The sequence below is a fragment of the Spinacia oleracea genome, chromosome 1 (genome assembly GCF_020520425.1).
Source record: "Spinacia oleracea cultivar Varoflay chromosome 1, BTI_SOV_V1, whole genome shotgun sequence".
In the NCBI taxonomy this organism is placed as follows: domain Eukaryota; kingdom Viridiplantae; phylum Streptophyta; class Magnoliopsida; order Caryophyllales; family Amaranthaceae; genus Spinacia; species Spinacia oleracea.
The window spans coordinates 130,568,495-130,593,880 of NC_079487.1; the positions used below are offsets into that span (position 1 = coordinate 130,568,495).

The 25,386-nt window shown below is 36.1% G+C and overlaps 3 protein-coding genes across 3 annotated transcripts in view; all 3 read left to right on the forward strand.

Annotated features, from left to right (window-relative positions):
• The window catches only part of LOC110803716 (midasin), a 44,318-nt gene extending 26,978 nt beyond the window's left edge, over window positions 1–17,340 (forward strand). The window contains exons 44-76 of the mRNA XM_022009258.2: window positions 314–437; window positions 520–674; window positions 1,603–1,716; window positions 2,445–2,597; window positions 3,486–3,665; window positions 3,738–3,923; window positions 4,007–4,108; window positions 4,192–4,416; window positions 4,491–4,610; window positions 4,873–4,954; window positions 5,103–5,233; window positions 5,330–5,494; window positions 5,753–5,828; window positions 5,922–6,034; window positions 6,796–6,875; window positions 7,384–7,497; window positions 8,246–8,314; window positions 8,420–8,576; window positions 10,025–10,161; window positions 10,235–10,332; window positions 10,580–10,827; window positions 11,179–11,436; window positions 12,149–12,370; window positions 12,466–12,624; window positions 12,747–12,971; window positions 13,274–13,561; window positions 13,642–13,773; window positions 13,875–14,081; window positions 14,195–15,895; window positions 15,978–16,259; window positions 16,369–16,650; window positions 16,801–16,929; window positions 17,034–17,340. Of these exons, the coding sequence (XP_021864950.2) occupies window positions 314–437; window positions 520–674; window positions 1,603–1,716; window positions 2,445–2,597; window positions 3,486–3,665; window positions 3,738–3,923; window positions 4,007–4,108; window positions 4,192–4,416; window positions 4,491–4,610; window positions 4,873–4,954; window positions 5,103–5,233; window positions 5,330–5,494; window positions 5,753–5,828; window positions 5,922–6,034; window positions 6,796–6,875; window positions 7,384–7,497; window positions 8,246–8,314; window positions 8,420–8,576; window positions 10,025–10,161; window positions 10,235–10,332; window positions 10,580–10,827; window positions 11,179–11,436; window positions 12,149–12,370; window positions 12,466–12,624; window positions 12,747–12,971; window positions 13,274–13,561; window positions 13,642–13,773; window positions 13,875–14,081; window positions 14,195–15,895; window positions 15,978–16,259; window positions 16,369–16,650; window positions 16,801–16,929; window positions 17,034–17,066 (6,747 nt within the window). The 3' untranslated portion in view covers window positions 17,067–17,340. The remainder of the gene's footprint in view (window positions 1–313; window positions 438–519; window positions 675–1,602; window positions 1,717–2,444; window positions 2,598–3,485; window positions 3,666–3,737; window positions 3,924–4,006; window positions 4,109–4,191; window positions 4,417–4,490; window positions 4,611–4,872; window positions 4,955–5,102; window positions 5,234–5,329; window positions 5,495–5,752; window positions 5,829–5,921; window positions 6,035–6,795; window positions 6,876–7,383; window positions 7,498–8,245; window positions 8,315–8,419; window positions 8,577–10,024; window positions 10,162–10,234; window positions 10,333–10,579; window positions 10,828–11,178; window positions 11,437–12,148; window positions 12,371–12,465; window positions 12,625–12,746; window positions 12,972–13,273; window positions 13,562–13,641; window positions 13,774–13,874; window positions 14,082–14,194; window positions 15,896–15,977; window positions 16,260–16,368; window positions 16,651–16,800; window positions 16,930–17,033) is intronic.
• A 653-nt stretch (window positions 17,341–17,993) lies between these two features.
• Window positions 17,994–20,197, forward strand: LOC110802972 (ankyrin repeat-containing protein BDA1-like). Its single transcript, XM_022008434.2, has 2 exons — window positions 17,994–18,671; window positions 19,185–20,197. The coding sequence occupies exons 1-2, from the start codon at window positions 18,078–18,080 to the stop codon at window positions 19,911–19,913; spliced, it is 1,323 nt and encodes a 440-aa protein (XP_021864126.2). The 5' UTR covers window positions 17,994–18,077; the 3' UTR covers window positions 19,914–20,197.
• A 2,125-nt stretch (window positions 20,198–22,322) lies between these two features.
• On the forward strand, window positions 22,323–24,852 carry LOC110803726 (ankyrin repeat-containing protein At5g02620). The gene is made up of 2 exons (XM_022009266.2): window positions 22,323–23,031; window positions 23,875–24,852. The coding sequence occupies exons 1-2, from the start codon at window positions 22,438–22,440 to the stop codon at window positions 24,637–24,639; spliced, it is 1,359 nt and encodes a 452-aa protein (XP_021864958.2). The 5' UTR covers window positions 22,323–22,437; the 3' UTR covers window positions 24,640–24,852.
• Window positions 24,853–25,386: the final 534 nt, after the last annotated feature.

The following is a 25,386-nucleotide window of genomic DNA, read 5'->3' on the forward strand; positions in this document are numbered from 1 at the left end:
ACAATGTTTAACTGGTCAATAGACAATGTTTACCCAGGTTACCAGCCATTAAGGGAGGGAAGTTCCTGTTTTATTGCATAAAATCAGAAGATGACGGTATTCAAATGAAAGAATTTTATCGAAATAAGTCATGCCTGTTTGTAAAAAGAGGGAAAGACACTTTACGCTGGTCAGTAGTGGATCATCCGATCCCTACTTGTGTCTGGCACTAAGAGGTAAAAAAGGTGCAATTAGTAACTTAAATTTTGAAATTAATAATCTTATTTGGATAGAAAGATTGGTTGCCTAATCTCTGACTTGTTGTTTGTTGCAGCAAGATGGCATTAATTCTCTGATTTCACTTCTTGGTTCATCCCGACATCAGAAATTTGTTTCCCTTGTGGAACCATTTATCAAACCACTTCTCAAAGAAGTTGATGATATGCACTCGTTTGAGGGTACATATTATTTCAACTCCTACAATGTATTTATTATGTATTACAGCCTTATAGGAAGCTTCTGACCATGTTGTGCCTTCAGAATCGCTGTATCAAATATGCTGCGCCTGGCTAAGACTTGGAGCACTGCGATTTTATCTTTTGCTTGCTTGTGATGAGTTGGATCCAGCTATTAAGTATAATTCCAAACATCAGAAGGTGGTGGATAAATGTAAATCACTTGAACTTGAAAATGAGGTACTATATCTGCCCCCTTAATTTCCCGCCTGTGACTTCTCATTTCATCTCAATAGTTTCACATGTTATAATTATATGAAAAATTAATCTTATTCTAAAGGATCTATCCAATGGTACCTCTATTCTTTTTTAGTTGCAACCATTTGACTTTCATGTTTGTCAACGCATAATTTAGACCATAAATATTTATAATTATTCATAAATAGAACATTGTATAAAGTAGATATTGTGAAAATATAAGTCGAGACGTATCTAATAAGATCCTATATAACTGTGTTTTAGCTTACCTATAAATCACCAATGATGGTCAAAAGGGAGTAGACGGGTTTACGGCAACAAAACTAGATATGAACTTCTAATGGTTGCATCTCACCTTCTTTCTTCTTTAAGTAGCCTCTTTCAATGGGTTTCACTCTTTCTCCTCTTTTGTCGGTGGACCGAATTGGGAAGACACCTCCGATATTTGGGTCTATTCTTCAGTTATTCAACATCTGGGACTGTTTATAGAAAAAGGCACAGTTGGGATTAATAATGTCAATATTTCCAACAAAAAAAATCAGGTGTGTTTGTAGATCGGGTTTAAAAAAAAAAGTTGATCTCCAAGTTTATATTACATACCTTGGGCCTTAAGCAAGCTCCTTTATCCTAGATCAGGTGTGTCTGTAGCCTGGTATCTGGAAACAATGCTGTGCTTCTCACTGGATGCTGCTTTATTGTTTTGGACAACAAAAAGAACCAGACATAGCTAAATTTGTTTAGAATGCGGATAACAATTAGTTTGAGTGTGCACCTGTCATTTTGGTTGATCTCAATGCTCTCCGAGGGTTAAATTCAAAGATGTTCTCTATTGGTTGCCTGGTATTTGTTCTGCAGCCCCTTATACTATTGATTCCTGTAATATAAGATGCCCTTTAATCTGAAATTTCAGGTCAGACGTCATTGTGATTATCTGGCGGGGTCAATTTCAACAAGAGATTCTGATGAACAAAGAGCAGAATTACTGGAAAAACATGAATCAGAGTGTAAAAGATTGCAGAGAAAGGTACTGTTAAAAAGCTAATATGCAATTGTCATTGAAATCTTGCCTGTAGCATGTTGTTACTGTTATGAAGATCAGTTTTGGAGGAAGTTAAAGATCCTATAAGATCTGACACTAAGATCAGACACTATAATGAAAGAATTTTCTTCTTCCTTTTATTATGCCTCTTGTGCTGTCTTCTTTTTTGTGGAGTTCCTTGTTAATTTTTCCAAGAAAAGTATATACTCCATCCGTATTTATTTAAGAGATACACTTGGCCGGGCACGTGTATTAAGAAAAAGAATTGAATGAATTAAAATAATAAAGCAAGTGGGGTTGGATAGATATTTTATTAAGTAAACAAGTGGGGACCATGTCATTTTGGGGGTGGGAGGTGGGGTGGGTAAATTAGATGTATTATTTAATTAGATGGTGGGGTTGATAAGTTACTAAAAATGGCAAGTGCATCTCTTAAATAAATACGCCCGGAAAAGGCAAGTGTATCTCTTAAATAAATACGGAGGGAGTACCTAGAATTTAATTCTCAGGGGATCACTTGCTTATTCCAAGAAAAGTATATACAGAATCTGTTGTTATATTCACTAGCTCGTTCATGTGATCATGCCACTAACTTGCGACTTGGATGCAGCTTTGTCTATTGTTCCACGCTGTCTAGTATTTCTCTTGCACCCCCTCATATAATTGATTCTTGATTTGTAATTCCTACTAATTGTTTAAATTTTTTTATTCAGATAATCCACCGTTCCGAACCTGGAAAATTTATCAAATTGAAGGATGAGTGCTTCGAGTTCTCTGAGAATGTTAACTTAGGGTTGAAGCTTTTGCAAGAGTCTGAGCAAATTGCAAGCTTACCTTCTCTTATCAGCCAAGCTAGAAATTGGCAGGTACATGTTCAATTTTTGTCTCTCTACAGCTGCTTGATTCCTCCTGTAACTAACTTATGCCCATGCCCGCAAGAGAAAAACTGTGAACGTAAAACAACTTGTATTTTATTAACATTCTGCAAGGAACAACCAAATAATATAGGTGTTTGATGACTCATCAAACATGGTTATTTTGATCTTGTACTTTATTTAGTTCCTGTCTTTATTTATTGCAACACTTGTTTGTAAAATTTCAAAATTATTGCAACAATTCAATTTTTTTGCGAAATACCTAGCTTTCTAATGGAATGATGACAAAAATGTGTGAGTGATTATTTGCACTGATTCACACGTGGGTATTTTTGGTATTTCTATTCAAAATTCTGCTGGAAAACTGTTCAAGTTGTGTCAAAGTATGAAAAGGTGATGTTTAAGTTTGTTTTGATCAAAATTCCTAGAACACTAGGTGGTTTGTTCCATACTATTTTTAAGTTCTCTGCTTAAGCCAGTAATCTCCTTCTTTGGGAGAAGTTGAGAAAGATGCTTAGCCACAATAACTTGTTGTTTGCCTGTAGGTTTTCACATTGATAGTTGCTTAGGCTATTGCTATCTGGTGTATAATTGGCTTTTATTTGGTATCTTATGGTCCAAGATTATTTGGCTTTTTGTTTTTTTGGTACAGTAACTTGTTTTCTAGGTTGGCACTGCTGATGGATTTTGATGTCACTAGGGTTATTCTGTTGTATCTGTTGATAGGGGGCCTTTTGTTTTCTAATGTTATTTCCTTTTTTTAGTTTTGAATTCTGTGGGAAACCTTCTTTAATGCCCACCTTTACCTGGAATCCTGGATCCTTATTTGGTTGTAATGACTGCCATCCTAAAGGGCACTGTGTGATATCTTTGCTTCAGGCGACAGCAAGCTGCTTCATTGACCGGTTATCGGAGGAGTATGGTAGTTATGTCGATATTATTCAGCCCATTCAAGTTGCTATTTACGAAATGAAATTAGGGTTGGCACTGCTTTTATCAAGTGCCCTTCAGAAGGATTTTCTTGGTAGAATGCAAGAAAACAAAGTTGATCAGATTCTGGTACTAGATGCCTTCCCTTTGATGATTACATTCTTTTTCTGCTTCTTGTGACTGATTGGGAATCTTACACAGGATGCCATCTATTCGTTCATGAGATTTCCTCTTGGACATCCTTTTGAGAGGCAAGTCCAGATTAAATTCCATGTACCTGAGTTCCCCTTCTATACAGTAGATTTTTCAGCATGCACTTGGGTGAACAAGATGAATTTGTTGAAGAAGGTTATTGCATCAACTGAAGGGGTTGGTGGAGGAAAAAAGGTTTGTGTTTCTGGTATTTCTAGCATGATGAGGTGTGGAAAAGTATTATGGTTCTTATAAAGATTGCTTGTAACGTATATCAGGTTACGTCTTTCCGGTTGGAAGCTTCTCTTTTGGATAATATACTAGGGCATGTTGTGAAACTTGTCAGTAACACAAAGATGATGGATGATGCAACGTTTTCGGTGAGGATTTGCCTTTAGATATAATGGGTTTGATTAATTCGAACGGAGAACTCACTATCCTTTAATGTATTCCCCTGAATCAGATAGTGCATAAGATATCAAACTTCTTTACGAGGTTGTGGAGCAATGCAAAAGTTCAAGAGAAAACTGAGAAGGAAAATGAAACACAATTGTACAAGTTCAGGCCACGCCCCTTTAAGCTGGACAGTGTATATGAGATTGATTTGTCATCTCTGAACAGTTCTTTCTCAGGAGATAGCTTCACTGAATGGAAGGAATTGCTACGTGATGAAGATAGTACTCAAGCGGTACACTCTTCTACTTTTTATGCATTCTATATTTTTCATGTGACCAGAATTTGAACATATGCCTGAATTTTCAGAAAGATGCTACTGATCAGTCGGAAAGCTCTGGAGATTGGAATCTCATTCCAGAGTCCATGCTGAATACCATGGTGAATGTGCACAATCAGTTTTTTGGGTCAAGCAATCTTATTGACAGTGTATGTTCCTGAACTTTTTTGTTTGAGATTACTGTAAATTTATCACTTGTCTTTCTCCCCCCATCTTTCCTGTGATGAATAATGTTGAAAGGGTTTGCTGCTGTTTGGATTGGATCAATATCTCGTCTCTTGCTAATTTTACTACCAAGTGTTCCATGGTTACAAGCTACTATAACTGACTATATATCGCTATCACGTTATTGACTCATCTTGAACTTCATTTTCTATTACTAGCTACACTAATTTGATCCCCTTTATGCAGCTGGGTATCGTGCAAATGTCTAATACAGACAAGTTGGATTTATTTGTTAAATCTTACACTCTTGGAGCAACGTTACTCAAAGGTAGATATTGCAAAGACTAGAACTATAAGAACTTGACCGATGTGTAAATGTTTCATTTAGAAAGATAATGTACTTGATAATTATTTTTGTGCTCAGATTTAACTGGAATATCTGCTTCCTTTTTTGGATGCTAAACTTTTGTGTTCAGATTTAACTGGAATATCTGCTTCCTTCTTGGACGCTAAACTTGCTGGGGAGCATGTTCTTCGTCTTTGTCTTGAACATGAACACATGAAACCTTTGTCCGATAAGTCCTTCATTTCACGAAATTTTTATAAGGTATTGAACTATTGATTATTGGATCTGTTGCATCATTCCAACTCTTAGTTCATTGTTATGGAACAACTGTGACCATGACATTGTTTTTTTAACTAGGATCCAAATCCTTCTGTCGTGGCAAGCATGGTGGAGTTGCTCAATGCTCTAAGGCAGAAAGTTTCCTCTTTGTTAGAGCAGAGGGATGAGCATCCAGGACTGCAGAAAATCCTGGATATTATAGATATGCTCTTGGGTCTTCCTCCGAGTACATCTGTTGGTCAGGTAAATTAGACTAATTTTTTGTTGCTTCTATACGTGTTGCTCTAATACTGTAAAATGAATTAACAAGATCTATTAAATGTAGTTATATCTTGAATTGTCCTCTTAGAGAATAAATTGGGTTATATACCTTCTAGTTAAAAATCAACCTTATTTGTATGAACTGTTGTGAACAACTTTCTATTTTGTCTCTTTTCTCCTTTCAACAGTTTGAAAGAGTTATGTTGCTTCTGCTTATATATTCTCTTTTGTATTCTAAAGGCTTTGTCCGGCTTGCAATTCCTGGTTGGCCAAGTGATATCGCTGCAGGAAAACGGTGCAAAATTTCCTCTTACTGGTGAGAAACATTACTTTTTGCATGAAGAAGAGTGCTGTTAACCTTTCTTTCATAAAATTGATCATTTATTCTGTTCTGCCTGTGTTATACTAGATGAACTTCAATGTATTGTTGATCTTATATCGTCGTTTCAAAGAATGGAGTTTGACGTGTGGAAAACCATGCTGGATGATGTTCTTATCCAATTTGAGATGAATGCTGTCAAGGTAATTGTCTGCTGTCTTTGGTTGCTAGGAATTGTTTCTTTTTATCTCAAAGAAAATCACTGTACAGTGAAGAGTTGGAATTCATTTGTTTCTGGAGCATCATTTCATAATTTGGTAGCGTTTCTTGTTGACCTTTAGTAAGTCATTTCTTTATCTTGTGAAGAGAATCTCAGTGATGTTCTTGGGCTTTGTAACATAAATAACGATGAGAATAGAACATTCTTCTTCCTAACACTTCAGTTCTGTTCTGGTAGTGTGCTTGTTTACCGTTGGTCAATCCTTCTCTGATTAAGTAATTTTTATGAGGGACTTTCGGTGGATATGTCTCTTTTCTTTGTGTGGCTCGGTCTGTCATATATAAAATTTTGGGGGATAGCTCCCCTAACACAAGGGTTTGTGCTTCAAGCCTGTAAGTGCTTCCCAACTTAATATTTACCACTCACCAGGTGAGATTAGGCAGGGGATAAAGTGTACCTTGTTTTAGGATGTGTCAGACATTCAGAGGAAATTGTGTCATTTGAGTTCTGTCTCCTCTAATTTGTGCAAAATCTGTATAGGAGATAGAACTATAGAAGTTGCGAAAACTTTTTATAGTAGCTTTGTAGAAAGGTAAATGTGCGTGTTGTGAACTTTTGATGTTGTCAAGCTATTTTGTTACCTTTTTTAGATATTATCAGTTGATTATGTTGCTCTTCCTTTTTCTGTCTCTATGTTCTGTTGTGGCGTAGCAAATTGATAATTTCTTAATGTTTTTGATGCAGTTATGGTTTCCTCTTTACTTGGTTCTGCATCGAGAAAGCACGACAGATATTGCTGAATATACTCAATCCACATTGCAAAGGCATGTCAATTGTTATCTAAGTAGTTATTTAATTGGCACTGAGAAACACGGAAGTTGTACTTACAGAAAATCAAAAAGTAAAAAGTAGTTTGAAATAATAGATGAAGTACAACTTCCTATTAAGATTCATCATTCATTAAATCTGAAAGTTGCTTAGTTATCCCTTACCCGGCTCCCGGGAAAGTTGAACTTTCTGTTCCATCCTATGTTACTCGGACATGTGTATGTGCCCAAATGACGGATATGCGTATTTTATGAAACATTTACATGATTTTGGTTCAAAATGAAGTGCTTAAGTGTCGTACACTTATAGCCACGTCTGAGTGGAGTATGCGACACGGGTACTTGAGGTAAAATGAAGAGTCCGAGTAACATAGGATTGATTGAAATATCTGGGAACGCAATTCCTAGAATGTGTAATCTCCTGCATTGGACAGAATGTCTGGTGAGTCTAATAACTTCAGAAGAAGCTATTGCTAACTCAAATGTTTTCTGACATGGCTTGCAGCTTGGAGGAGTTTATTCGAACATCCAGCGTCGGTGAATTCAGAAGACGTCTGCAGCTTATGCTTTCATTTTATGGACAACTTAATGTTGGCATATGCCTGGGATCCTATGTTAGGTATGTCTGCTAAAGTGTGAATATTATTTCGTTTTCTTTGGAGAACTGTTGACTTCAGTCTGGGTTAGAAAGAGGGCTGAAATAGGCTGCGTTTTGTCGTCTACTTAATGAACTTATTTTTGAAAAGCATTAGGTCTTGCCTGATACTTAATAACTTAATGCTGGCCGAGTAAAATGATGATTTCAACTGTAACACCCCTAGGTATAATTACATCAACCACTCTGTTTCAGCTTATAACCTCGCTATAAAATCAAATATGCTGGATTTATTTTCTTACAGAAAAACACTCAGTCTTTTCGTACTTGTGGTAGATTTTTGCTACTTCTTGGTATTGTTACTTCTGGAAAGTAGAATCTGTTGCACTTATCTATATAATTTTTACAAATCACTCTTACAAGACTTAGGAGCGGGAGGAGGATCAGTGGTTCTTGATAAATTGATTTTCATGGGTGCTAAATTTGTACATCAGGTTTGTGCATCTGTTGGCAGACTACACTTGTCTCTAAAACCCACTTCTCTCCAATTGAGTGTTTCATCCTTGAAACTTACAAATACATTTAAAGACTTGAATTATGAAGAACTACTTATTCCCATGTTCCTGCCTTTAACCCTCTCTATTGTTGTAAGCAACATGTGAATTGATGGGGGCCTTTTTGTCTATCTCTGATGTTACAAATTAACTTTCTAAACTCTGATCTTACTTTTGATGCATTATCAACATTATCAACTTTGTGTTTGAATGTGCAGTTATTCACAAAAGGAAAACAGAGATGCTTTATACAATGTTTTTGGCTTCTATATGCAATCACTACCCGTGTAAGTCTATACACATGTTAACATTTTCATGTTTTTGTTGAAAACTGCTAAGAAGCTGTAAATATTTCACGATTGCTTAATAATAATTCGTTTATATTTCTTTAGGGTTATGAGTCACATTGCCGCTAGCACTAAAAAGATAAAAGCAGAATTGGAAGAACTTTTGAAGCTATGTGGATGGGACCGTCCTGAAAGGCTTGCGTCTGTTGAAATCTCCAAAAGAAATCGTCAAAAGATGAAGAAGCTTATGAAGAAGTACACCGTAAGTTATTGTACTTTACTTATATTCGCCTATTTCTTGACCTATTCAAATCTTGGAAGTTTTCTTGTTTAAAGTTTTGTTAGTTGTTCCTGTTACCCGGCTATGACAAGAGATAACTTTTTGTTTTTAACTGCGAGAGAAATTTCTATGGTTTTTAGGAGTTACACTCATGTGTTGAACGTATGTTGATGATATGCTACTTCTTATCTGGCTAAAGAATTGTTGGCTATTTCCAACCCATGCCGAATTTACCATCCAATTTTTTGTTATGATATGCTTTTCATTTCTAATCATTCAAGTAATAATTTTCAACTGAATATACTTTGGGGTAGCCTAGTTCATTTCACTACTAATTATATTTGTTATCCTCAAAATAAATTAATAGTCACTTTCCCTTTTATCAATTTTAAGTAGGATTTTTTAAATTTTGCTACCCTTTGTCTACCACTTTTTGGTTTTTACTACCTTATACTTTGTTTTTTGTTTTTTACTACCTTAGTTTTACTTTTACAACTCGTTAAATTTTACCTTAACTCAGATTTCGGTGAATTTCCAGCCATGTCCTTAAATTATTATCGGAACCTTTTTGTCCCAACAAAATCCAATCGGTGTTTTTGATCTAATTGGTGTTCATTTAAAGAGCGTCAAGCTACTTTAGATGTTTGATTTTACTTATATATGTAGGCTTCATATGAAAATCTGGAATTTCATGAAGTTCATAAATTATTAAAATTGAGCCCAATTTGTAGTAATTAGGTTCATGTTGTACTCAAATATGGAAAATCGAGAAGAGAGGGAGTAAAAAAAGGTTTGAAAATGTAAAAGAATCGGTGAGTGGACAATACCACATTTAATGAGTCACAAAATTTAAGGTAGTAAAAAACGAAAAAAGGAGAAGTATAAGGTAGTAAAACCCAAAAAGTTGTAAACAAAAGGTACCAAAAATAAAATAAAAAGGCCTTAAAAATACTTCTATGTACTTTGTACAAATATCTACCCCGTGTTATATCCTTGCTTACTCCATGTTTTGTGCAACCATATACTAGCTCTTTCTTGTCAGTCTTTGCTGGCCTGTCCACATATATTGAGGAATATAATAAATGAGTGGAACTAAACCCATAGTCTGCTAGAATCTGTAAATAAGGGAACATTATAGGTGAATATGCATTTATCTAAAAGGAGGACACTAAAATGAGACAAAATGGAATAGGAGTAGTGACATTTTTTATGGAATTTTGTAAAAGCATTACTATGTTAGGTATTGTACCATACCAATAAAAAGGACTTGAGAAGGGCTTATGGCATACACTTTGGATGTGGCCCTGTAGCTCATAAAATGGCTGGCGGTGAAGAAGATTATTCAAACTTATACGTAGCTAATCCTTCGTAGTTCTCCTTTCTATGGATCGAGCAGTTACACCATTCACTTCTGATTCATGATTGTGTAGGATGCACTCGAGCAGCCAGTTATGCTTGTTCTTACTCAGAAACCTGAGCAAAGGGGTTTGAAAACCCAGAAGGTTGACTCCTTGCCTTGCGGGAATAAAGAACTCTCTTTATTTGACATGTCTCAGTTTAATTACAGGTGAATTGTTTTGTCCCAATGTTCTCTTTAATTTAAACATATGATTGTTACTTACTTAGTTTATTCTGTACAGTACTACGTGGTATGAAAAATGGAGGAAAAAAGTTGATGTACAGTGCTTTAATGGTGGAAGAAAATTGGATGTTCAGACTTCACTTCTATACTCTGATGGTGCGGGAAGCATTCTTTTTCTTTGCTATGAAATTTAATAATTTAAGTCTATGATGTTCTTGATTCCTTTTTCTCGAAGGCAGGGGGCCAAACTTTGTGGGACCCTTTACCATTTAATATATTCCTGTGTGGCCCTCTTGCAATCACAAAGTATCTCCTTATACTAGGATCTCTTTCCTGCCTCGGGCAAATTACCACCCTGGGCATTAGTTCCCAAGACCTAACAAAATTCCTTCTATTCTTTCAGTGAATGCCAACAGTCTCACTTACAAGGAAGAATGGAGTGAAATATGGCATAACTTAGAAAACATATGTAGGGCTGTAGCAGAAAGTGCTGATATGTGGAAGGATGAAGGGAAATCTCAAGTAAAGATGAGGGCTTTCTCTGATCTTATGAAGCTCTTGGAGAATCATGGATTATCAAAGCACAAATCTAACCTTCAAAAGCTTTTGGAGTACAGTCCTTTGTTCATGGCAAAGTCTGCCTTAATAGATGTAAGAGCCTTTTAGTCTCTTTCTATATTCTTGTATTTGGATTTGCTCTTTTGAACTTTGCTGTGTCTTTATTTTTTCCCTTTGGATGCATCAAAGTTGCCGATTTTTAAAATTCATTGATTACTAATTTCAAGATATTACTCTTTTAGTTGGATCAGAGATAAATTTGGAAATACAGTACTATGTAATTGTATGTAAATGCATTTATTGATGTCTCTTTAAAAAGTTGGACACCAAAATGGACAATTATATTGGGTTGAGGGAGTATTTGCATCTTCTTGTCGAGTATCTTAGCTTGCAAAATTTACGTTAATATTGCATTTATCTCACTGTCAGCTTGAAAATATGCAGGAAAAGTTCAAACAGGGAGAATCAAATTGGTGGTTTTTTCTTCCATCCTATGATGTACAACATTTGTTGCTGAAGAATGACAGTTTGTCTTTCGGAGAAGTTGATGTCAATACATCCAGCCTCTTTAAAAGTTCAAATTGCAGTAGTGTAGAAGACAAGTGGAGGTTTTCTAATCAATACTACTTCAAGAGTTTGGCTTCCGTGAGGCATTTACAACAGATATCTCTTAATTTTCACAAAGATTTTAATCCGGATCAGGTAAATCTCATGCAATAATCACTAGGAAGGATCTATAATCTGATTTCTACACTTCACGGCCTGAGCTGTTTGAGGACCAAGTAATAAATGAGGACAATGTAATAAGGATATCAAAAGGACTGGTCCACTACGTCTTAGTTGGTGTTGGAGAAATATTGTAGAGTTAGTCCCTTCTTGATTTGTCAGAAGCAATTTAAACACAGTGAATGGTGGAGGTTTTAGAAATCTAAGAAAAAGGCTTATTAGTTTTGGATTAGCTGCAATAAAAGGTGACCTACGAAGAATTTCGAAAATGGGATCATGACCAATCCAGAATCGAATATAAAAAATGATTGTGTGTGTAGACTATGTACCTGCTTTCAAGTCCCACATCTTAGGTTTGTGCTTCCTAACTTTGTAGTGAAGAATTTAGTTTTGTTGTAATTGACAATATGTCCAAAGATGAATTTAGTTTTTAATTTTATTTTGCAGTAACCTATTGGTTGGGTTTCTTTGTATGATACCTGTTTGAAACCATGGTTCAGTCGCAGTATGAAAAACGCTAGCATGGACTGGCAATTTCTTTGTATCAATGCTATTTCTTTACCCATGTGCTTGTACCTTCTGAGAACATTAGTGTTGTAGGGTAAAGATCCTTGCAAGGACAAACACGTTGTTTGAATCCTATTACTTTGGTATGCATTCAAGGATATTTATTTGATCTCTCATGCAGGTTAATCGATGTAATAGCTTCCTTGAACACCTTGTAATGATACAAATGGAGCAACGTGCTGTTGCCTATGATATGTCTGGCAAATTGCATCACTTAAGGAGAAGTGTACGATGTTTGAAAAAATTGTATTCCGTTTCTCATTCGGTTGGTGGAGGAAATACTGATGAAGTTAATGTTTCTACTAGCCAACAGATTCTCTTTAGATGCATGTGGCAGCAAAAGGTAAGGGTTTGTTCCCCTGGTGTCTTGGAGGTTATCTCTTTGTACTTTATTTTTCCATTTTTGGTCCTTCGTCTGTAATGTGAAACCTTTTGCAGGAACTTTTCGATACTTTCTGTTCTATGCTGGATGAAGAATCCTTGATGCTAAAAACAGTCAAAAGTACCCATCTGAGTAACTGTCACAACATTAAAGATGCAGCAAATGGCATTCTTTTGCTCATTGAGAAATTCAGTCCGTTATTTGAAAAATCCAAGGTAGGCATTTGGAAAGTATTCATCATCTCTGCTCCTCTCCCTTCCCTCATTCTTTATAACTTTTCTGAATTGGTTTTATATGTAGAGTATTATATGGTACGTGTCATTGTGAATTTTGACAGGTATTGCTGGATGACGAACTTCTTGGTGATGGTAATTCTACAATTAAATTAACAACTTCAATGCACCCTGTTGTGGTTGCAAAGGATATGGAAGTTTTAGTCGTTCGGAACTTTCAACTCATAAGGGAGTTTCAAGAACATGTTGTTGCTTTACGCGCGAGAGGAGTAAACAAGAGATCAGTTGAGGATGTTCTACTTGGTCATTTTGCTGATATAATTGAAAAGGTATCTGATTTTATATTCGTCATGCTATTCTGGTCTTAGTTGTCACCTTCCCTTTAGTACTTTGTAAAGCACGAGGAGAGAGAAAACTATGGGAAAATATATGAATTGGTGGAGGGCTCTAAGAACATTTTCCCTTCTAATTGTTGAGGGAATTTGTGTAGTAGAGATGGGGAAGGAAACATGTAACGATTGAGATCCCTGTGGTATTTTCCTATTAAATAATAGTATTAAGAAGATATTTTATGCTCTACTGTATTTGAAGCGATTGCTGAGTAAAACTTAAAATCTGTTCGGAATTGCAGGGCAACAGTTTAAAAAATGAGTTCTATTCTTCAAAAAACTCTGACCAAACTTTAATTGGTGCCGAAGATCTTACTGGTCTTAAAGCTGGAATCAGTGCATCACTTGGTGATATGATCAAATATATTGGCAATACACTTCAAGAACTAGGTTCGTGGAGGAACCAGGATATATCTGATGACGCTTTATTAGTGAAGATCACATCGTGGAAAATCTTGTTCGATTCTTTTGCAGCAAAGCTCCATCTGGATCTTATTAGTCAGGATCTTGATAAATTATTTTCTTACTCTGTAAGCTTCGTGATTCAGCTTTCTTAGGAATGATACTTTTGTTAAAATAATCATTATCTAATCCAATTTTCACTCTGTAGGGAAAACTACCAAATGTTAGTGATTTATCTTTGGAAACTGGTCTACAATTGAAACATCTGGTGGAGATGGTGGGTCTGATATTGGCTTTTGGTGATGATCTTTTGCTTGATTTTTTGGCTGTCCATGAGATGGTATGCTACTCTAAATCATGTTTTTCATCTTTGTTGGTAGTGATATAGTGTATTGGTGATAACTTCCCAACTGCTAACTGATTTGAACTGCATTTTTGCAGTTGTCCATGTTGACTCATAGGCTAGCAGAGATATTTGCTTCACTGTTTTCTGAGGGCTACGGTGTACGGTCCGAAGACGTAGTTGATGATACTCGTGGTGACAAGACTCAAGATGCTAGTGGGACTGGCATGGGAGAAGGTGCAGGAGTGAAAGACGTGAGCAACGAAATAACTGATGAAGATCAGCTCCTTGGGGACTCTGGAGAGGTGTGTTGTTGTGCCTGGGTAGTTTAATCCTTAACACATATTTGCACTTGTTTTCTGCTATCATGTTTCTATGCTTATATCTTCATCTTTAATTTGTTAATTTATTTCCACAGAGAGAAGAGCCAAATGCATCAGATGAATTACCAAGCAAAAATGAGAAAGGAATTGAGATGCCGGATGATTTTGTTGGTACTGAGTACAGTTTGAGTGAGGATTCTGACGATGAGAAGGATGATAACAATGGAGAAGATGAAGATGACCAATTAGACAGCGCCATTGGGAATACTGGGGACGATAGTGAAGTAGTTGATGAAAAGCTCTGTGACAAGGAAGAAGATCAAAATCTTGATAACGCAAATGAAAAGAATGAGCCGGGACCTTCAGTGAAAGACAGAGATCTGAATAACAGGGAGCTTAGAGCTAAAGATGATTCTGCAAATGAAGAAGGTACAACGGATGATGTCACAGAAGCAAACGAAGATGCAGCTGATGACAATGAAAATATGGATACTAGTAAAGATGGTATTGATGACAAAGAGAATACGGATTCAATGAATATCGACCAAGAAGAGGCTCGTGCTGACCCCACAGACATTGATCTCCAAGAGCCAAATGAAACTTCTGTTGAAGACGAGAAAATGGAGACAGACCCGGACAATATCATGGAAGAAGATGATAGGAGGGACAATGATATGGATGAAGATGCAGAAGATGCTGACCCTGAAGATGAGACTGTAGCTCAGGCAGAATCTAACATGTTGACTGAAGAAGCTGATGATGATTCACAGAATAAAAATGAGAAGGATGGTGATAATGATCTGACAGCACCAACAAAGGAGTTCAATGAGCAAGGGAATTCTGACTTGTTAAGTGATCAAGTTCCTAACACACAGCCCATGTCACAGACAATGAATGAAATGCAAAATGCAGAATCTAGAAGTACAGCACTTGAAATGCAGTGCTCTATGAATAGTGATATGCAGAATGACCTTGCCTCGTCTGAAAACTCCATCCAGGTGGAAAGGCAGTTCGGCAACTCATCAAAGGGTAAATTATCCGATGATCCACCACAGTCCATGCCACAGGAAGATCTGTCTGCCCTTCAGAAAAATCAGCCGAACCCACTACGCAACATTGGGGATGCACTTCAAGACTGGAAGGAAAGAGTTAAAGTGTCTGCTGATATTCCACAAAGGGATGACGAAACGGTAGATGATATGGAGGATCAAGAAGAAGGTGAATTTGGGTTTACATCTGAATTTGATCAGGGAACGGCTCAGGCATTAGGATCTGCAATGCCGGATCAGACGGAGCATAATATTGTCCATGACAAGCCTGATGGGGATGGGCATACTGCTCAGGAGAAAGAAGTTGAGGAGCTCCATGATGAGGATTCTAATGCTGAGAACACCATCCGCAGTCTACCAGTTTCCACGAGCAGGGTTGATGAGAAGATCAATATTTCTAATTCTCGTGAGGAGTTGTCTGTAGAAGATGTTCAAGAAGCTAAGGGAAGGATTGATGGTAGTCCTCTGGAGAGTTTAGTGTCTGTGAAGAAGTCTTACATGACTCAGGAAATGAATCAGTTAAGTGAAGTTTCAGCTAACGATGATGAACCAGGGAAAGTTCAGAGTCTTGTTCAGCAACTCGGCGAGATGAATGTGAATGCTGGAGCTCTTTGGAGAAAGTATGAACTCCGTACAATGAGGCTGTCTCAGGAATTGGCCGAGCAGCTACGTTTAGTCATGGAACCTACACTGGCTAGCAAGCTTCAAGGGGATTACAGGACTGGCAAAAGGATCAATATGAAGAAAGTAAGTTATTGAAACTTCAATCCTTCTCTTTATCGTGTTCTTTTCAATTAAAACTCATGTTCTCATTTGCTAAACTATGCAGGTAATTCCATATATTGCTAGTCACTATCGGAAAGATAAGATATGGTTGAGGCGTACCAAACCTAATAAACGTGATTACCAAGTTGTGATCGTGGTGGATGATTCCCGCAGTATGTCTGAAAATTGCTGTGGCGATTTTGCCATTGAAGCTTTGGTCACCGTGTGCCGTGCCTTATCTCAGCTTGAGGTTGGGAAATTAGCTGTCACGAGCTTTGGGAAGGAAGGGAACATCAGGTTACTGCATGACTTTGATCAGCCCTTAACTGGGGAAGCTGGAATGAAGGTCAGTTCTATACTTCATGTTTTCTCTGTTTTTTATCCTCTGCATTTATATTCATTGTCTTTGATCCGATAACTTATCTCTTATTTTTTCTCAAATTTGGTTGAAACAGATGATCTCAAGCCTGACATTTAACCAAGAGAATACTTTAAGAGAGGAGCCTATGGCTGAACTCCTTAAATATTTGAACAATATGCTAGAACAGGCTGTGGCTAATGCAAGATTGCCTTCTGGACAAAATCCATTGCAACAACTTGTTTTGATTATTGCTGATGGTCGGTTTCATGATAACAAGGAAAAGGTGAAGCGCTTCATGAGAGACCTGTTGAATCGAAACTGTATGGTGGCGTTTATAGTTTTGGATAGTGCTCAAGAATCCATTGTCGACTGCAAGGTATTTTTCCCAAGTTGTTTTCTCTGTTCCTCGACTATTTTTTACCCTAGTTTACCAAGGAAGGTTCTATTTTCCTCACTTTCTTTTACCCTTTTTACCAAGGAAGGTTATATGTTCCTCACTATTTCTTTTCCTTTTTTTTCAATCAAGGATTATATATTCAAGAATGGAATACTGCAGAAGGCTGTTCCTTATCTGGACTCTTTCCCTTTCCCATACTACATTGTTCTGAGGAACATTGAAGTGCTCCCTAGAACACTAGCTGATCTCATGAGACAGGTATATCCCTCTCTCTAAACTTTAAATAACCTTGTTCAAGCCCTATCCCCTGTTTGGCAATAACTTTACATTTTTTCCAATACTGAAACTTGATTGTGGTGCAGTGGCTCGAGCTGATGCAGCAATCAAGAGACTAGTTGAGCATTTCACATGGCATTGATTTTTTTGATGCAGCAATTTATTGTGGGAAGGCTTTCTGTACATAAACTGAGGTTTTGAGATTAAATTATATACTAAAATTGCTATTTGTTTATTGTACAAATAGAAAAGTTTTGAGGTGCTCATATAAATCATAGTATGCGGGAATGTAAATAGGAAAGAGTGTCATCTTTATGTGTTTGTAACATGATGTTCCTTCTCTTATGCCCTTATCTTCCATCAATTAAAAAAATGCCCTTATCTTGCTCCCTCTTTCATGGACTTAAATTTTAATTTATTGGAGTAACTTCATTTGTAGTTTAGCCATCTGCTTCCAATGAGGTGCTTTTTATTATTATTAATTTGTTGATTACATCTATATTATATGAGCTTGCTAAATTTTAAATTTATATTTCAATTGTTTCATAAATATTGTGAAGAGCTTGAAGTACAAAATTTTATCATAAGCGTTTTATTTCTCCAATTGTATTATAATATCTATTTTGTTTTTGTGTCTCACGTATTGGACTTAAATTGTCCAATGGTGAGAGCATGAGACTTTTAAAAACTCACTTGTTTATTTATTTTCAACTGTTATTTATTTATGTATTTCTGAATAAACTTTCATTTGTTGAAAAAAAAAACCTTTTGAACGAGATGACAAATCTTGTCATACGGAGTAATTTATACTTTGTAACTCCTCGAATGGTGCTCATTTTTAACAATAATCTCTCTCCTTTGAGCCCCTAATTGTGCCCCCATTGAGGATTATCTTAGCATATTTGGGTAGTTTCATAGGTCAACTCCTTACAAGTTACAACTCCAGCTCATACTTAATGATTAATCATGGGATTTAAAGATCATTAAGCATTGCTATTAGCACATGCACCAACCACGAAATGGATTTAGAAAATCTTGTGGTTTATTTTTCAAAGTTATAAAGTCAAATTATTCCACATTACTAATATGTACAGAACAGCTAACTTGAAATTGTTTGAGAGAAAAGAGTGATGGAAATGGAGAAGAGATTGTATGAAGCTGCTCTTGAAGGAAGTGTGTCAAACTTGAAAGCCTTAATACAAGAAGACCCTTTAATTCTTGATAGAATTTCCCCAACTTTTTTTCAAGATACACCTTTACACGTTGCAACCTTACGCGGGCACTTTGAGTTTGCACGTGCCGTACTCGGTCGCAACCCCCGGCTCGCCACCGAGGCTGACTCGCTCGGCCACTTGCCCCTCCATGTTGCTTCCACTAAGGGGCACTTGGAGATCGTCCAAGAACTGACACGTGTCATTCCAAGTTCGTGTCTGGCTCGTAGCAAGGATGGGAAGTTGCCCCTTCACTTGGCAATAATGAAAGGGGTCCGAGTTGAAGTGGTGAGCGTGTTGGCTCAAGCGTGTCTTGAGTCGACTCGGTCGAGATTGGATAGAGGAGATACAGCTTTGCACTTGTGTGTCAAGTATGAAAACTTGGATGCTTTTCAAGTGATATTGGAGGAGCTCATGAAGGGTGAAATAATTGATGGTAACAACTTGTTGAATGCAAAAAATGATGATGGTAATACAGTCTTGCATTTGGCTGCTCTACAAAAACATTTTGAGGTATTTAATATTCATACATATGTCCTTTTTTAACCTATTTATTAATTTGATCCGAGTCTAAAATTATCAAACTTTATTAAGCTAAAACAGATTTTCAAGTAAGTTAATTACCATGTACTACGTAACCATGTCATTTCTAAAATTTGTTGAGGATGCATTCTTGTCAAGTAGATCGGCAATATTATAAGGAATTGAGAGAGTATAAAATTTTATGTTGCGAGAATTTTGAGAATGTTATGTTACACGTGATTTGCCTGATGTAAACTGGTTCAATTGTACGAAGTATTTCATTTATCAATATTTATACGGTTGTGAATTTATGATGATAGTCCTAATCATATTTATAGGGTGACAATCAAATTAAGAAACTAAAGAAATAAGTGAGACATTCTTTTTGCAAAATATATCCTAAACTTAGGAGCAGGATATTCTGCGTACATTCTCTGTCACATCCCATACCGTTACCTCTCATGATTTTCCTTCTTTTTTTTTTTTTTTTTTTTTTTTTTACAGATGATGAAACACTTGCTAGCAACACCGGGAATTGAACCAAATGCAATGAACAACAATGGTCTAACATCCTTAGATTTGGTAGAAAATTCTCCTAGAGACTTGAGAGGACTTGAGCTGCTTAACTTCCTTCTACGATCTAACGCTATGCAACGATCAACCAACCTTCATTCTTCTCTTACACCAATAGAAACCCAACCATTAACATCACATTCTGGGCCATTTAGGCCCAAGAAGTCATGGAAAATATTTTTCACCTTTAATGGTAATAACCAATTGGAAGATATGAAAGGTGAAATAATAATTATCGCGGCTATAATAGCCGCGACAAATGCATTGCCCATGATCTACATGAGGGTAAATGGGCCGGATTTAACCGAACAATACTCAACCAACTCGGCTTCATTTGTGCCTGCTGTTACGATAATGTCGTTACTAATAGCCGGTTTTCCCTTAAGCAACAAGCTTTGTGCTTGGGTTGTGATACAAAGTTTGTACACTTCTATGGGATTTTTGGGTTTGGATTACCTTGGAGCAATAGTATCCAACGAAGGTCGATACTCATCCGTGAATTTCGTGTTTGTTTTCGTGTCGATTTGGTTTGGGTTGCTTATGTTAGTAAGTGCACTTAATATCATTCGTTTGGTTGTGTGGATAGTAACGAGCATCAAAATGTGCATGAAGCGTAGGAGGTTGAGAGGTAGAAGAGATAATGGTTTGACAAATCCTTAATGAAAGAGTCAACAAACTCAAGTTTCTTGTTTTTTTTCGGTTATTTCATGAAATGACCTTAATGTACTTGGTGCATTTTAAAAATATAAGGATATTTCGTGAAACCTTGAAATCATTTCATGTAATAAATAAATTACCCTTTTTCCCCTCTTGATGTAACACTTCTCAAAGTTTCCTTAATTTGTTTGTAATAACATAGTTTGTGGAACGATTTGAATCTCCTCTCAAAAATTATGTAAAGAAACCTAAGGTGGATTTAGCCGGTGGTATAAAAGTACTGTTTTATCGAGAATTTGGGCATACTCCTATAATTGATTTCACAAAACCGCACTTGATAATTTACAAAATGATACACATATATATCTCAAATGTTATACAAAGTATTTTTTTATTTTTTTATTTGTTTTTGTGGGTGATATACTCCATATACCTACTCAATTTGTCCTTCGGTCGCCATAATAGATTGATTTAGCGACAAAATTTAATTTATAAGTGATACACAGATTGTGTGATAGAAGATTCATACTCCTTGATTTATTGCTTCGTTAGTTTCTAACCACAAAGCCCACTTGTACATAAGTTCTTCAACACTGATGTACAAAGTATCTTCCACGATATGGCACACATCAAAACAGCTGGTTTTAACTCATTGTCTCACTAATACTCCAATTCAAAATATTCACAAATTGAATAATACATCTTAATTGGTGTTGTATTATATCTTGCATCGTTCCATGAAGAATGAGGTTTTCGGACATGTGATTTATAATAATAAATAAACCCTCATGACCTTAGTCGTCTTATAACTGGTTCAAGATCTCATTAGTTTTTGAAGATCATAAAACATAGTGTTGGCGTGTTGGAGAGCCCTCTCGTTTCTTATGCTTACCTAAGGGTGAGTTTATCCCCAGACTCACCTCCAATCTTCAGACTCTGCCACATCAGCTTTCCACTAACTTTTTCATTATCTAAACTCACACAAAACTCACCCTATTTTTACACATTATCCCCAGACTCACCTCAGACTCACCTAACTCCTAAAACAATATTTTATGTATATTTTTTGGGTACATTTTCCAAATAATATTGAAATTATGTTTTCTTATATACAAACAAAGTAATTTATAATTCGAGAAAAAAATGAAAAAATAAAACAGAAAATGTTAATTTCGAAATTGACATATATTCCGTACTAATTAGAAACAATAATACAACATATTAAATTAAAAAGATCTAGAACATAAATTTAAAGGCAAATGAAACAAAATAATACATAAATTATCAATAATTTAGTTAGCCGCTCCTCCAAAACGTGACCAAATGTGTTCCATCAAGTCATGTTGAAGTTGATGACATTGAGTACGATTACGAATTCGGATATGATTTGCAAAGTATTGTTCCCGGTTTGCATAACCGTTTAAAGTTGCAGAAAAATGAATTAAAAATATAATTAACTTTTTTTTTGGGTGAAATAAAATAAATTAAGTTTGATGATGTGGAATGATTTGATTGGAGGGAGAAAAAAGTGGAGTCTTAAGTGAGTCTTGAGTGAGTCTTGGATTTTCAAACTCACTTCAAGACTCGGGGTAGTCTTTTACCACATTATCCCAAGACTTAAGCTTAAGACTCATCTTGAGACTCATCTTAAGACTAGGGATAAACACACCCTAACTCATTAATTAGCATATGCAAATGCACCAAACACAAACAACTTAACAACTAGATCTATCAAACGGGTCGGTCGGGTCGGGTGGTAAAAAATTATTTTCGAATTTGGGTTGAATTGGGTCAGTGATTTTCGGGTTCAGGTTTACAAATGATTGTTCAAGACCAGAAATTCCGGGTTGAGAGACCCTCATGACCTTAGTCGTCTTCTCGATCCAACGGGTTGAGAGATTTTAAAACGCGTATTATATTTTCATTAAATTTGGTGATAAATATACAAAATATGGGCACAAATTAACAAATTTTCCTACACAAGTTTATATTTAGTAAAAATTCAACCATAAAATCGCGTATAATTCAAATTAAATAATAATAACACAAAACAATAGTAAAAACAACGTGCTTATTATGCTTAAATTTTCTCATGATCTCATTTATTACTATAAATACAATGATTTTCAATCGGTCGGGTCTAAAACGGATTCGATAGGGTTTTGACCCATTAATTTTCAGGTTGCTCGGGTTCAAATATTATCGGATTACGGGTCACAAAAACTTGTTCATGACCCAGTATTTTCGGGCCGGTTCGGGTAGGGTCGATTTTTACAGGTCTACAAACAACCCATTTGATTTATAGATATCTTCTCTTCCAACCTTCAATATGGTTTGTTTCCTACATTATTTGACCAATGCAAGTTCACTATTGACAAAGTCAAACTTTCCCACTAGCCTTAACTAAGTTTCCTTGTCATCTATCTTTGACTTTTCTTATACCAAATTAATATAAATTAAACTTGTGCTATGAACTAATAAAAATATAGAACAACCAACTTGTAGTGAGATTTAGAGAGAGAAAATTATGGAAATGGATAAGAGACTGTATGAAGCTTCTCTTGAAGGAAATGTATCAATTTTGAAAGCATTAATCCAAGAAGATCCCTTAATTCTTGATAGAATTTCCCCAACTTTCTTTCAAGACACCCCTTTACACATTGCAACCTTACGCGGGCACTTCGAGTTTGCACGGGCCGTGCTCGGTCACAACCACCGCCTCGCCACCGAGGCTGACTCGCTCGGCCACTTGCCCCTCCATGTCGCTTCCGCTAAGGGACACGTGGAGATTGTCCGTGAGCTTTTACGTGTGGGTCCGGCGGGTTCCTGCCTGGCTCGTAGCAAGGATGGGAAGTTGCCCCTTCATTTGGCGATCATGAAGGGTGTCCGAGTTGAGGTGTTGACCGAGTTGGCCCGGGCGAGTCCTGAGTCAACTCGGTTAAGGGTGGATAAGGGGGATTATGTGTTGCACTTGTGTGTTAAGTATGATAACTTGGATGCTTTCCAACTGTTGGTGGATTTGTTAAAGAAGGAAAGTGATGATAACAACTTGTTAATAAATGCAAGAAATGATGATGGCAATACTATCTTGCATTTGGCTGCTCTACACAAAAATTTAGAGGTGAGAATTTTTTGTTTTCCTTCTCTGTTACGCTTTAAAGTTGCTCAAGTATTGATCTGCGTAACTAAACTGACTAACGTAAGATGTGTATTGGTTCATTATGATCCTTCTTCGCGTCTACTAAAAAATATATTTGATAAATAAAGGGTTTAATTAATTAGACATAATAATTTGGTTTCAACTCCCAAATTTTGACTATCAAACAGTGACTTGCGATATATATTCCGTTTGTTTTGAAGATATGAAATTATGAATGTATTTTTATTCATCCCAAATTTTGACTATCAGACAAGGACCAGTCCTCACTCTCATCCATTTGATTTAAAGATATAAATGTATTTTATTCATCAATTTAAATTCCTTCTTAATTCTTCATTAAGTTTATCTACTCAGCACCACGGCATCTTATGCTGAAATTACCATCGATCTGTTTCTATAAAGAGTTGACCAACCTTGACAGCCAATATATATTTCCTCCGTTTTTATTTACGTAGTAGTTGTAAAAAAAACTTTACAAGTATTTACTATGCCATTATAATGATAGAAATCAATAGTCAAAGATGTGTACTCCGTAGTAATTAATAATTTTAACTTTCATTTCAATTAGTACAAAATTCTTATTTACGTAGTAGTTGTAAAAAAAAACTTTACAAGCATTTACTATGCCATTATAATGATAGAAATCAATAGTCAAAGATGTGTAGTAATTAATAATTTTAACTTTCATTTCAATTAGTACAAATCTACGTTAATAAAACATTCATAATTATCACAATTAATTAATTATGCTTCTAATAAAACATTTTCTTCAACTTTTTTTTTTTTTTTTTTTTTTTGTATCAGATTACAAAATACTTGGTAGCAACACCAGGCATTGAACTAAATGCAGTGAACAACAATGGTCTTACAGCCCTAGACTTACTCGAAAATTCGCCAAAAGACGTTAAAGGACTCGAACTACTCAACTTCTTTCTCCTTCAACCCAACTTACAACAACCATCAACCAATACCAACAACCATTCTTCAATCCCACCATCAAAATTAACTATCCAACAACACAAACCAACAACAACAACAACAACAACAACAAGGCGTAAGAAGTCGCCATGGAAGCGCTTTTTCACCTTCAATGATAACAACACTAAGCATTTGGAAGACATGAAAGGTGCAATATTATTAACCGCAGCAATAATAGTCACAATCAATGCATTACCCATCATCTACTTGAACGTAAACGGGCCGGATATACCCGACCAATTCTCAATAAACTCGGGTTCATTTGTACCCGCTGTTATGATTATAGTGTTGTTGGTAAGTGGTATACCTTTAAACAACAAGTTTTGTGCTTGGTTGGTTATACAGTTGATGTATAGTGCAATCGGGTTTATGGGTTTGAATTACATTGGACAAATGATATCAACAGAAAGTCGATACTCGAAACTGGATATAGCTCTTATTCTAACGTATATTTGGTTCTTGTTGTTGATAATAGTCAGTGCACTGAATATTATCCGGTTGGTTGTGTATGGTGTAACGAGCATCAAACGGTTTGTGAAGAGAAGGAAGTTGCGTGGTAGAAGAGAGAACAATGATTTTTCAATTGCTTGAATATGTACAATAATGGTGTTATTGTACATTTGTACTAGTACTGGCTTATTTGAGTTTTGTTTGTTTGTAAATCTGCTCAAGTTTTCTCTGTTTTCTGAATTGATAGACCTGCATGTGTTGCTTAATGTTTGTATGTAATTTGATTAATTAAGTTGTTAATATGTACTCAGTGTTCATCTTCTGTATTAATGCACTTATCATGATTTGTGTGTCTTTGATTATAGTCTTACATTCGTAAGTTGTTGCTAAACCAATTGTCTATTAGTTAAGGGGTGACCGGGACTGGACTTGGTAGGGAGGACCGCGTGTTTGATCTCCCAGCAACAATTGGGAGGGGACTAGAAACTATCCACCCAGAACTCACCCCGAATCTTAATTAGACATAAAGGTGAACCGGGTGCAATAAACCAAAAAAATAGGTTGTTGCTAAAAATCATCAATGGGTAAAAGGTGTAACCGGTTGCATGCCGAGTCATTCAGTACTTTTAATGCTTCAAGAAGTACATTTTTATTGTTTAAATTCACTTATTTACCTTTTACAAACACATTTTTACAAACAAAAAAAATACATCAGCTATAAAAGAACATATTGTTGAATTGAATACAACACAATCGCTAAAATAAAAAGATTTTTTCTGAAAAAATATTGTGCTTTGTAATCATAAAAATGTTTCTTTAACATACAACCGGGTGCACCTTCTAATCTGTGGGATGGAAACACACGAGGAATATTAAGGCTTCGTTTGT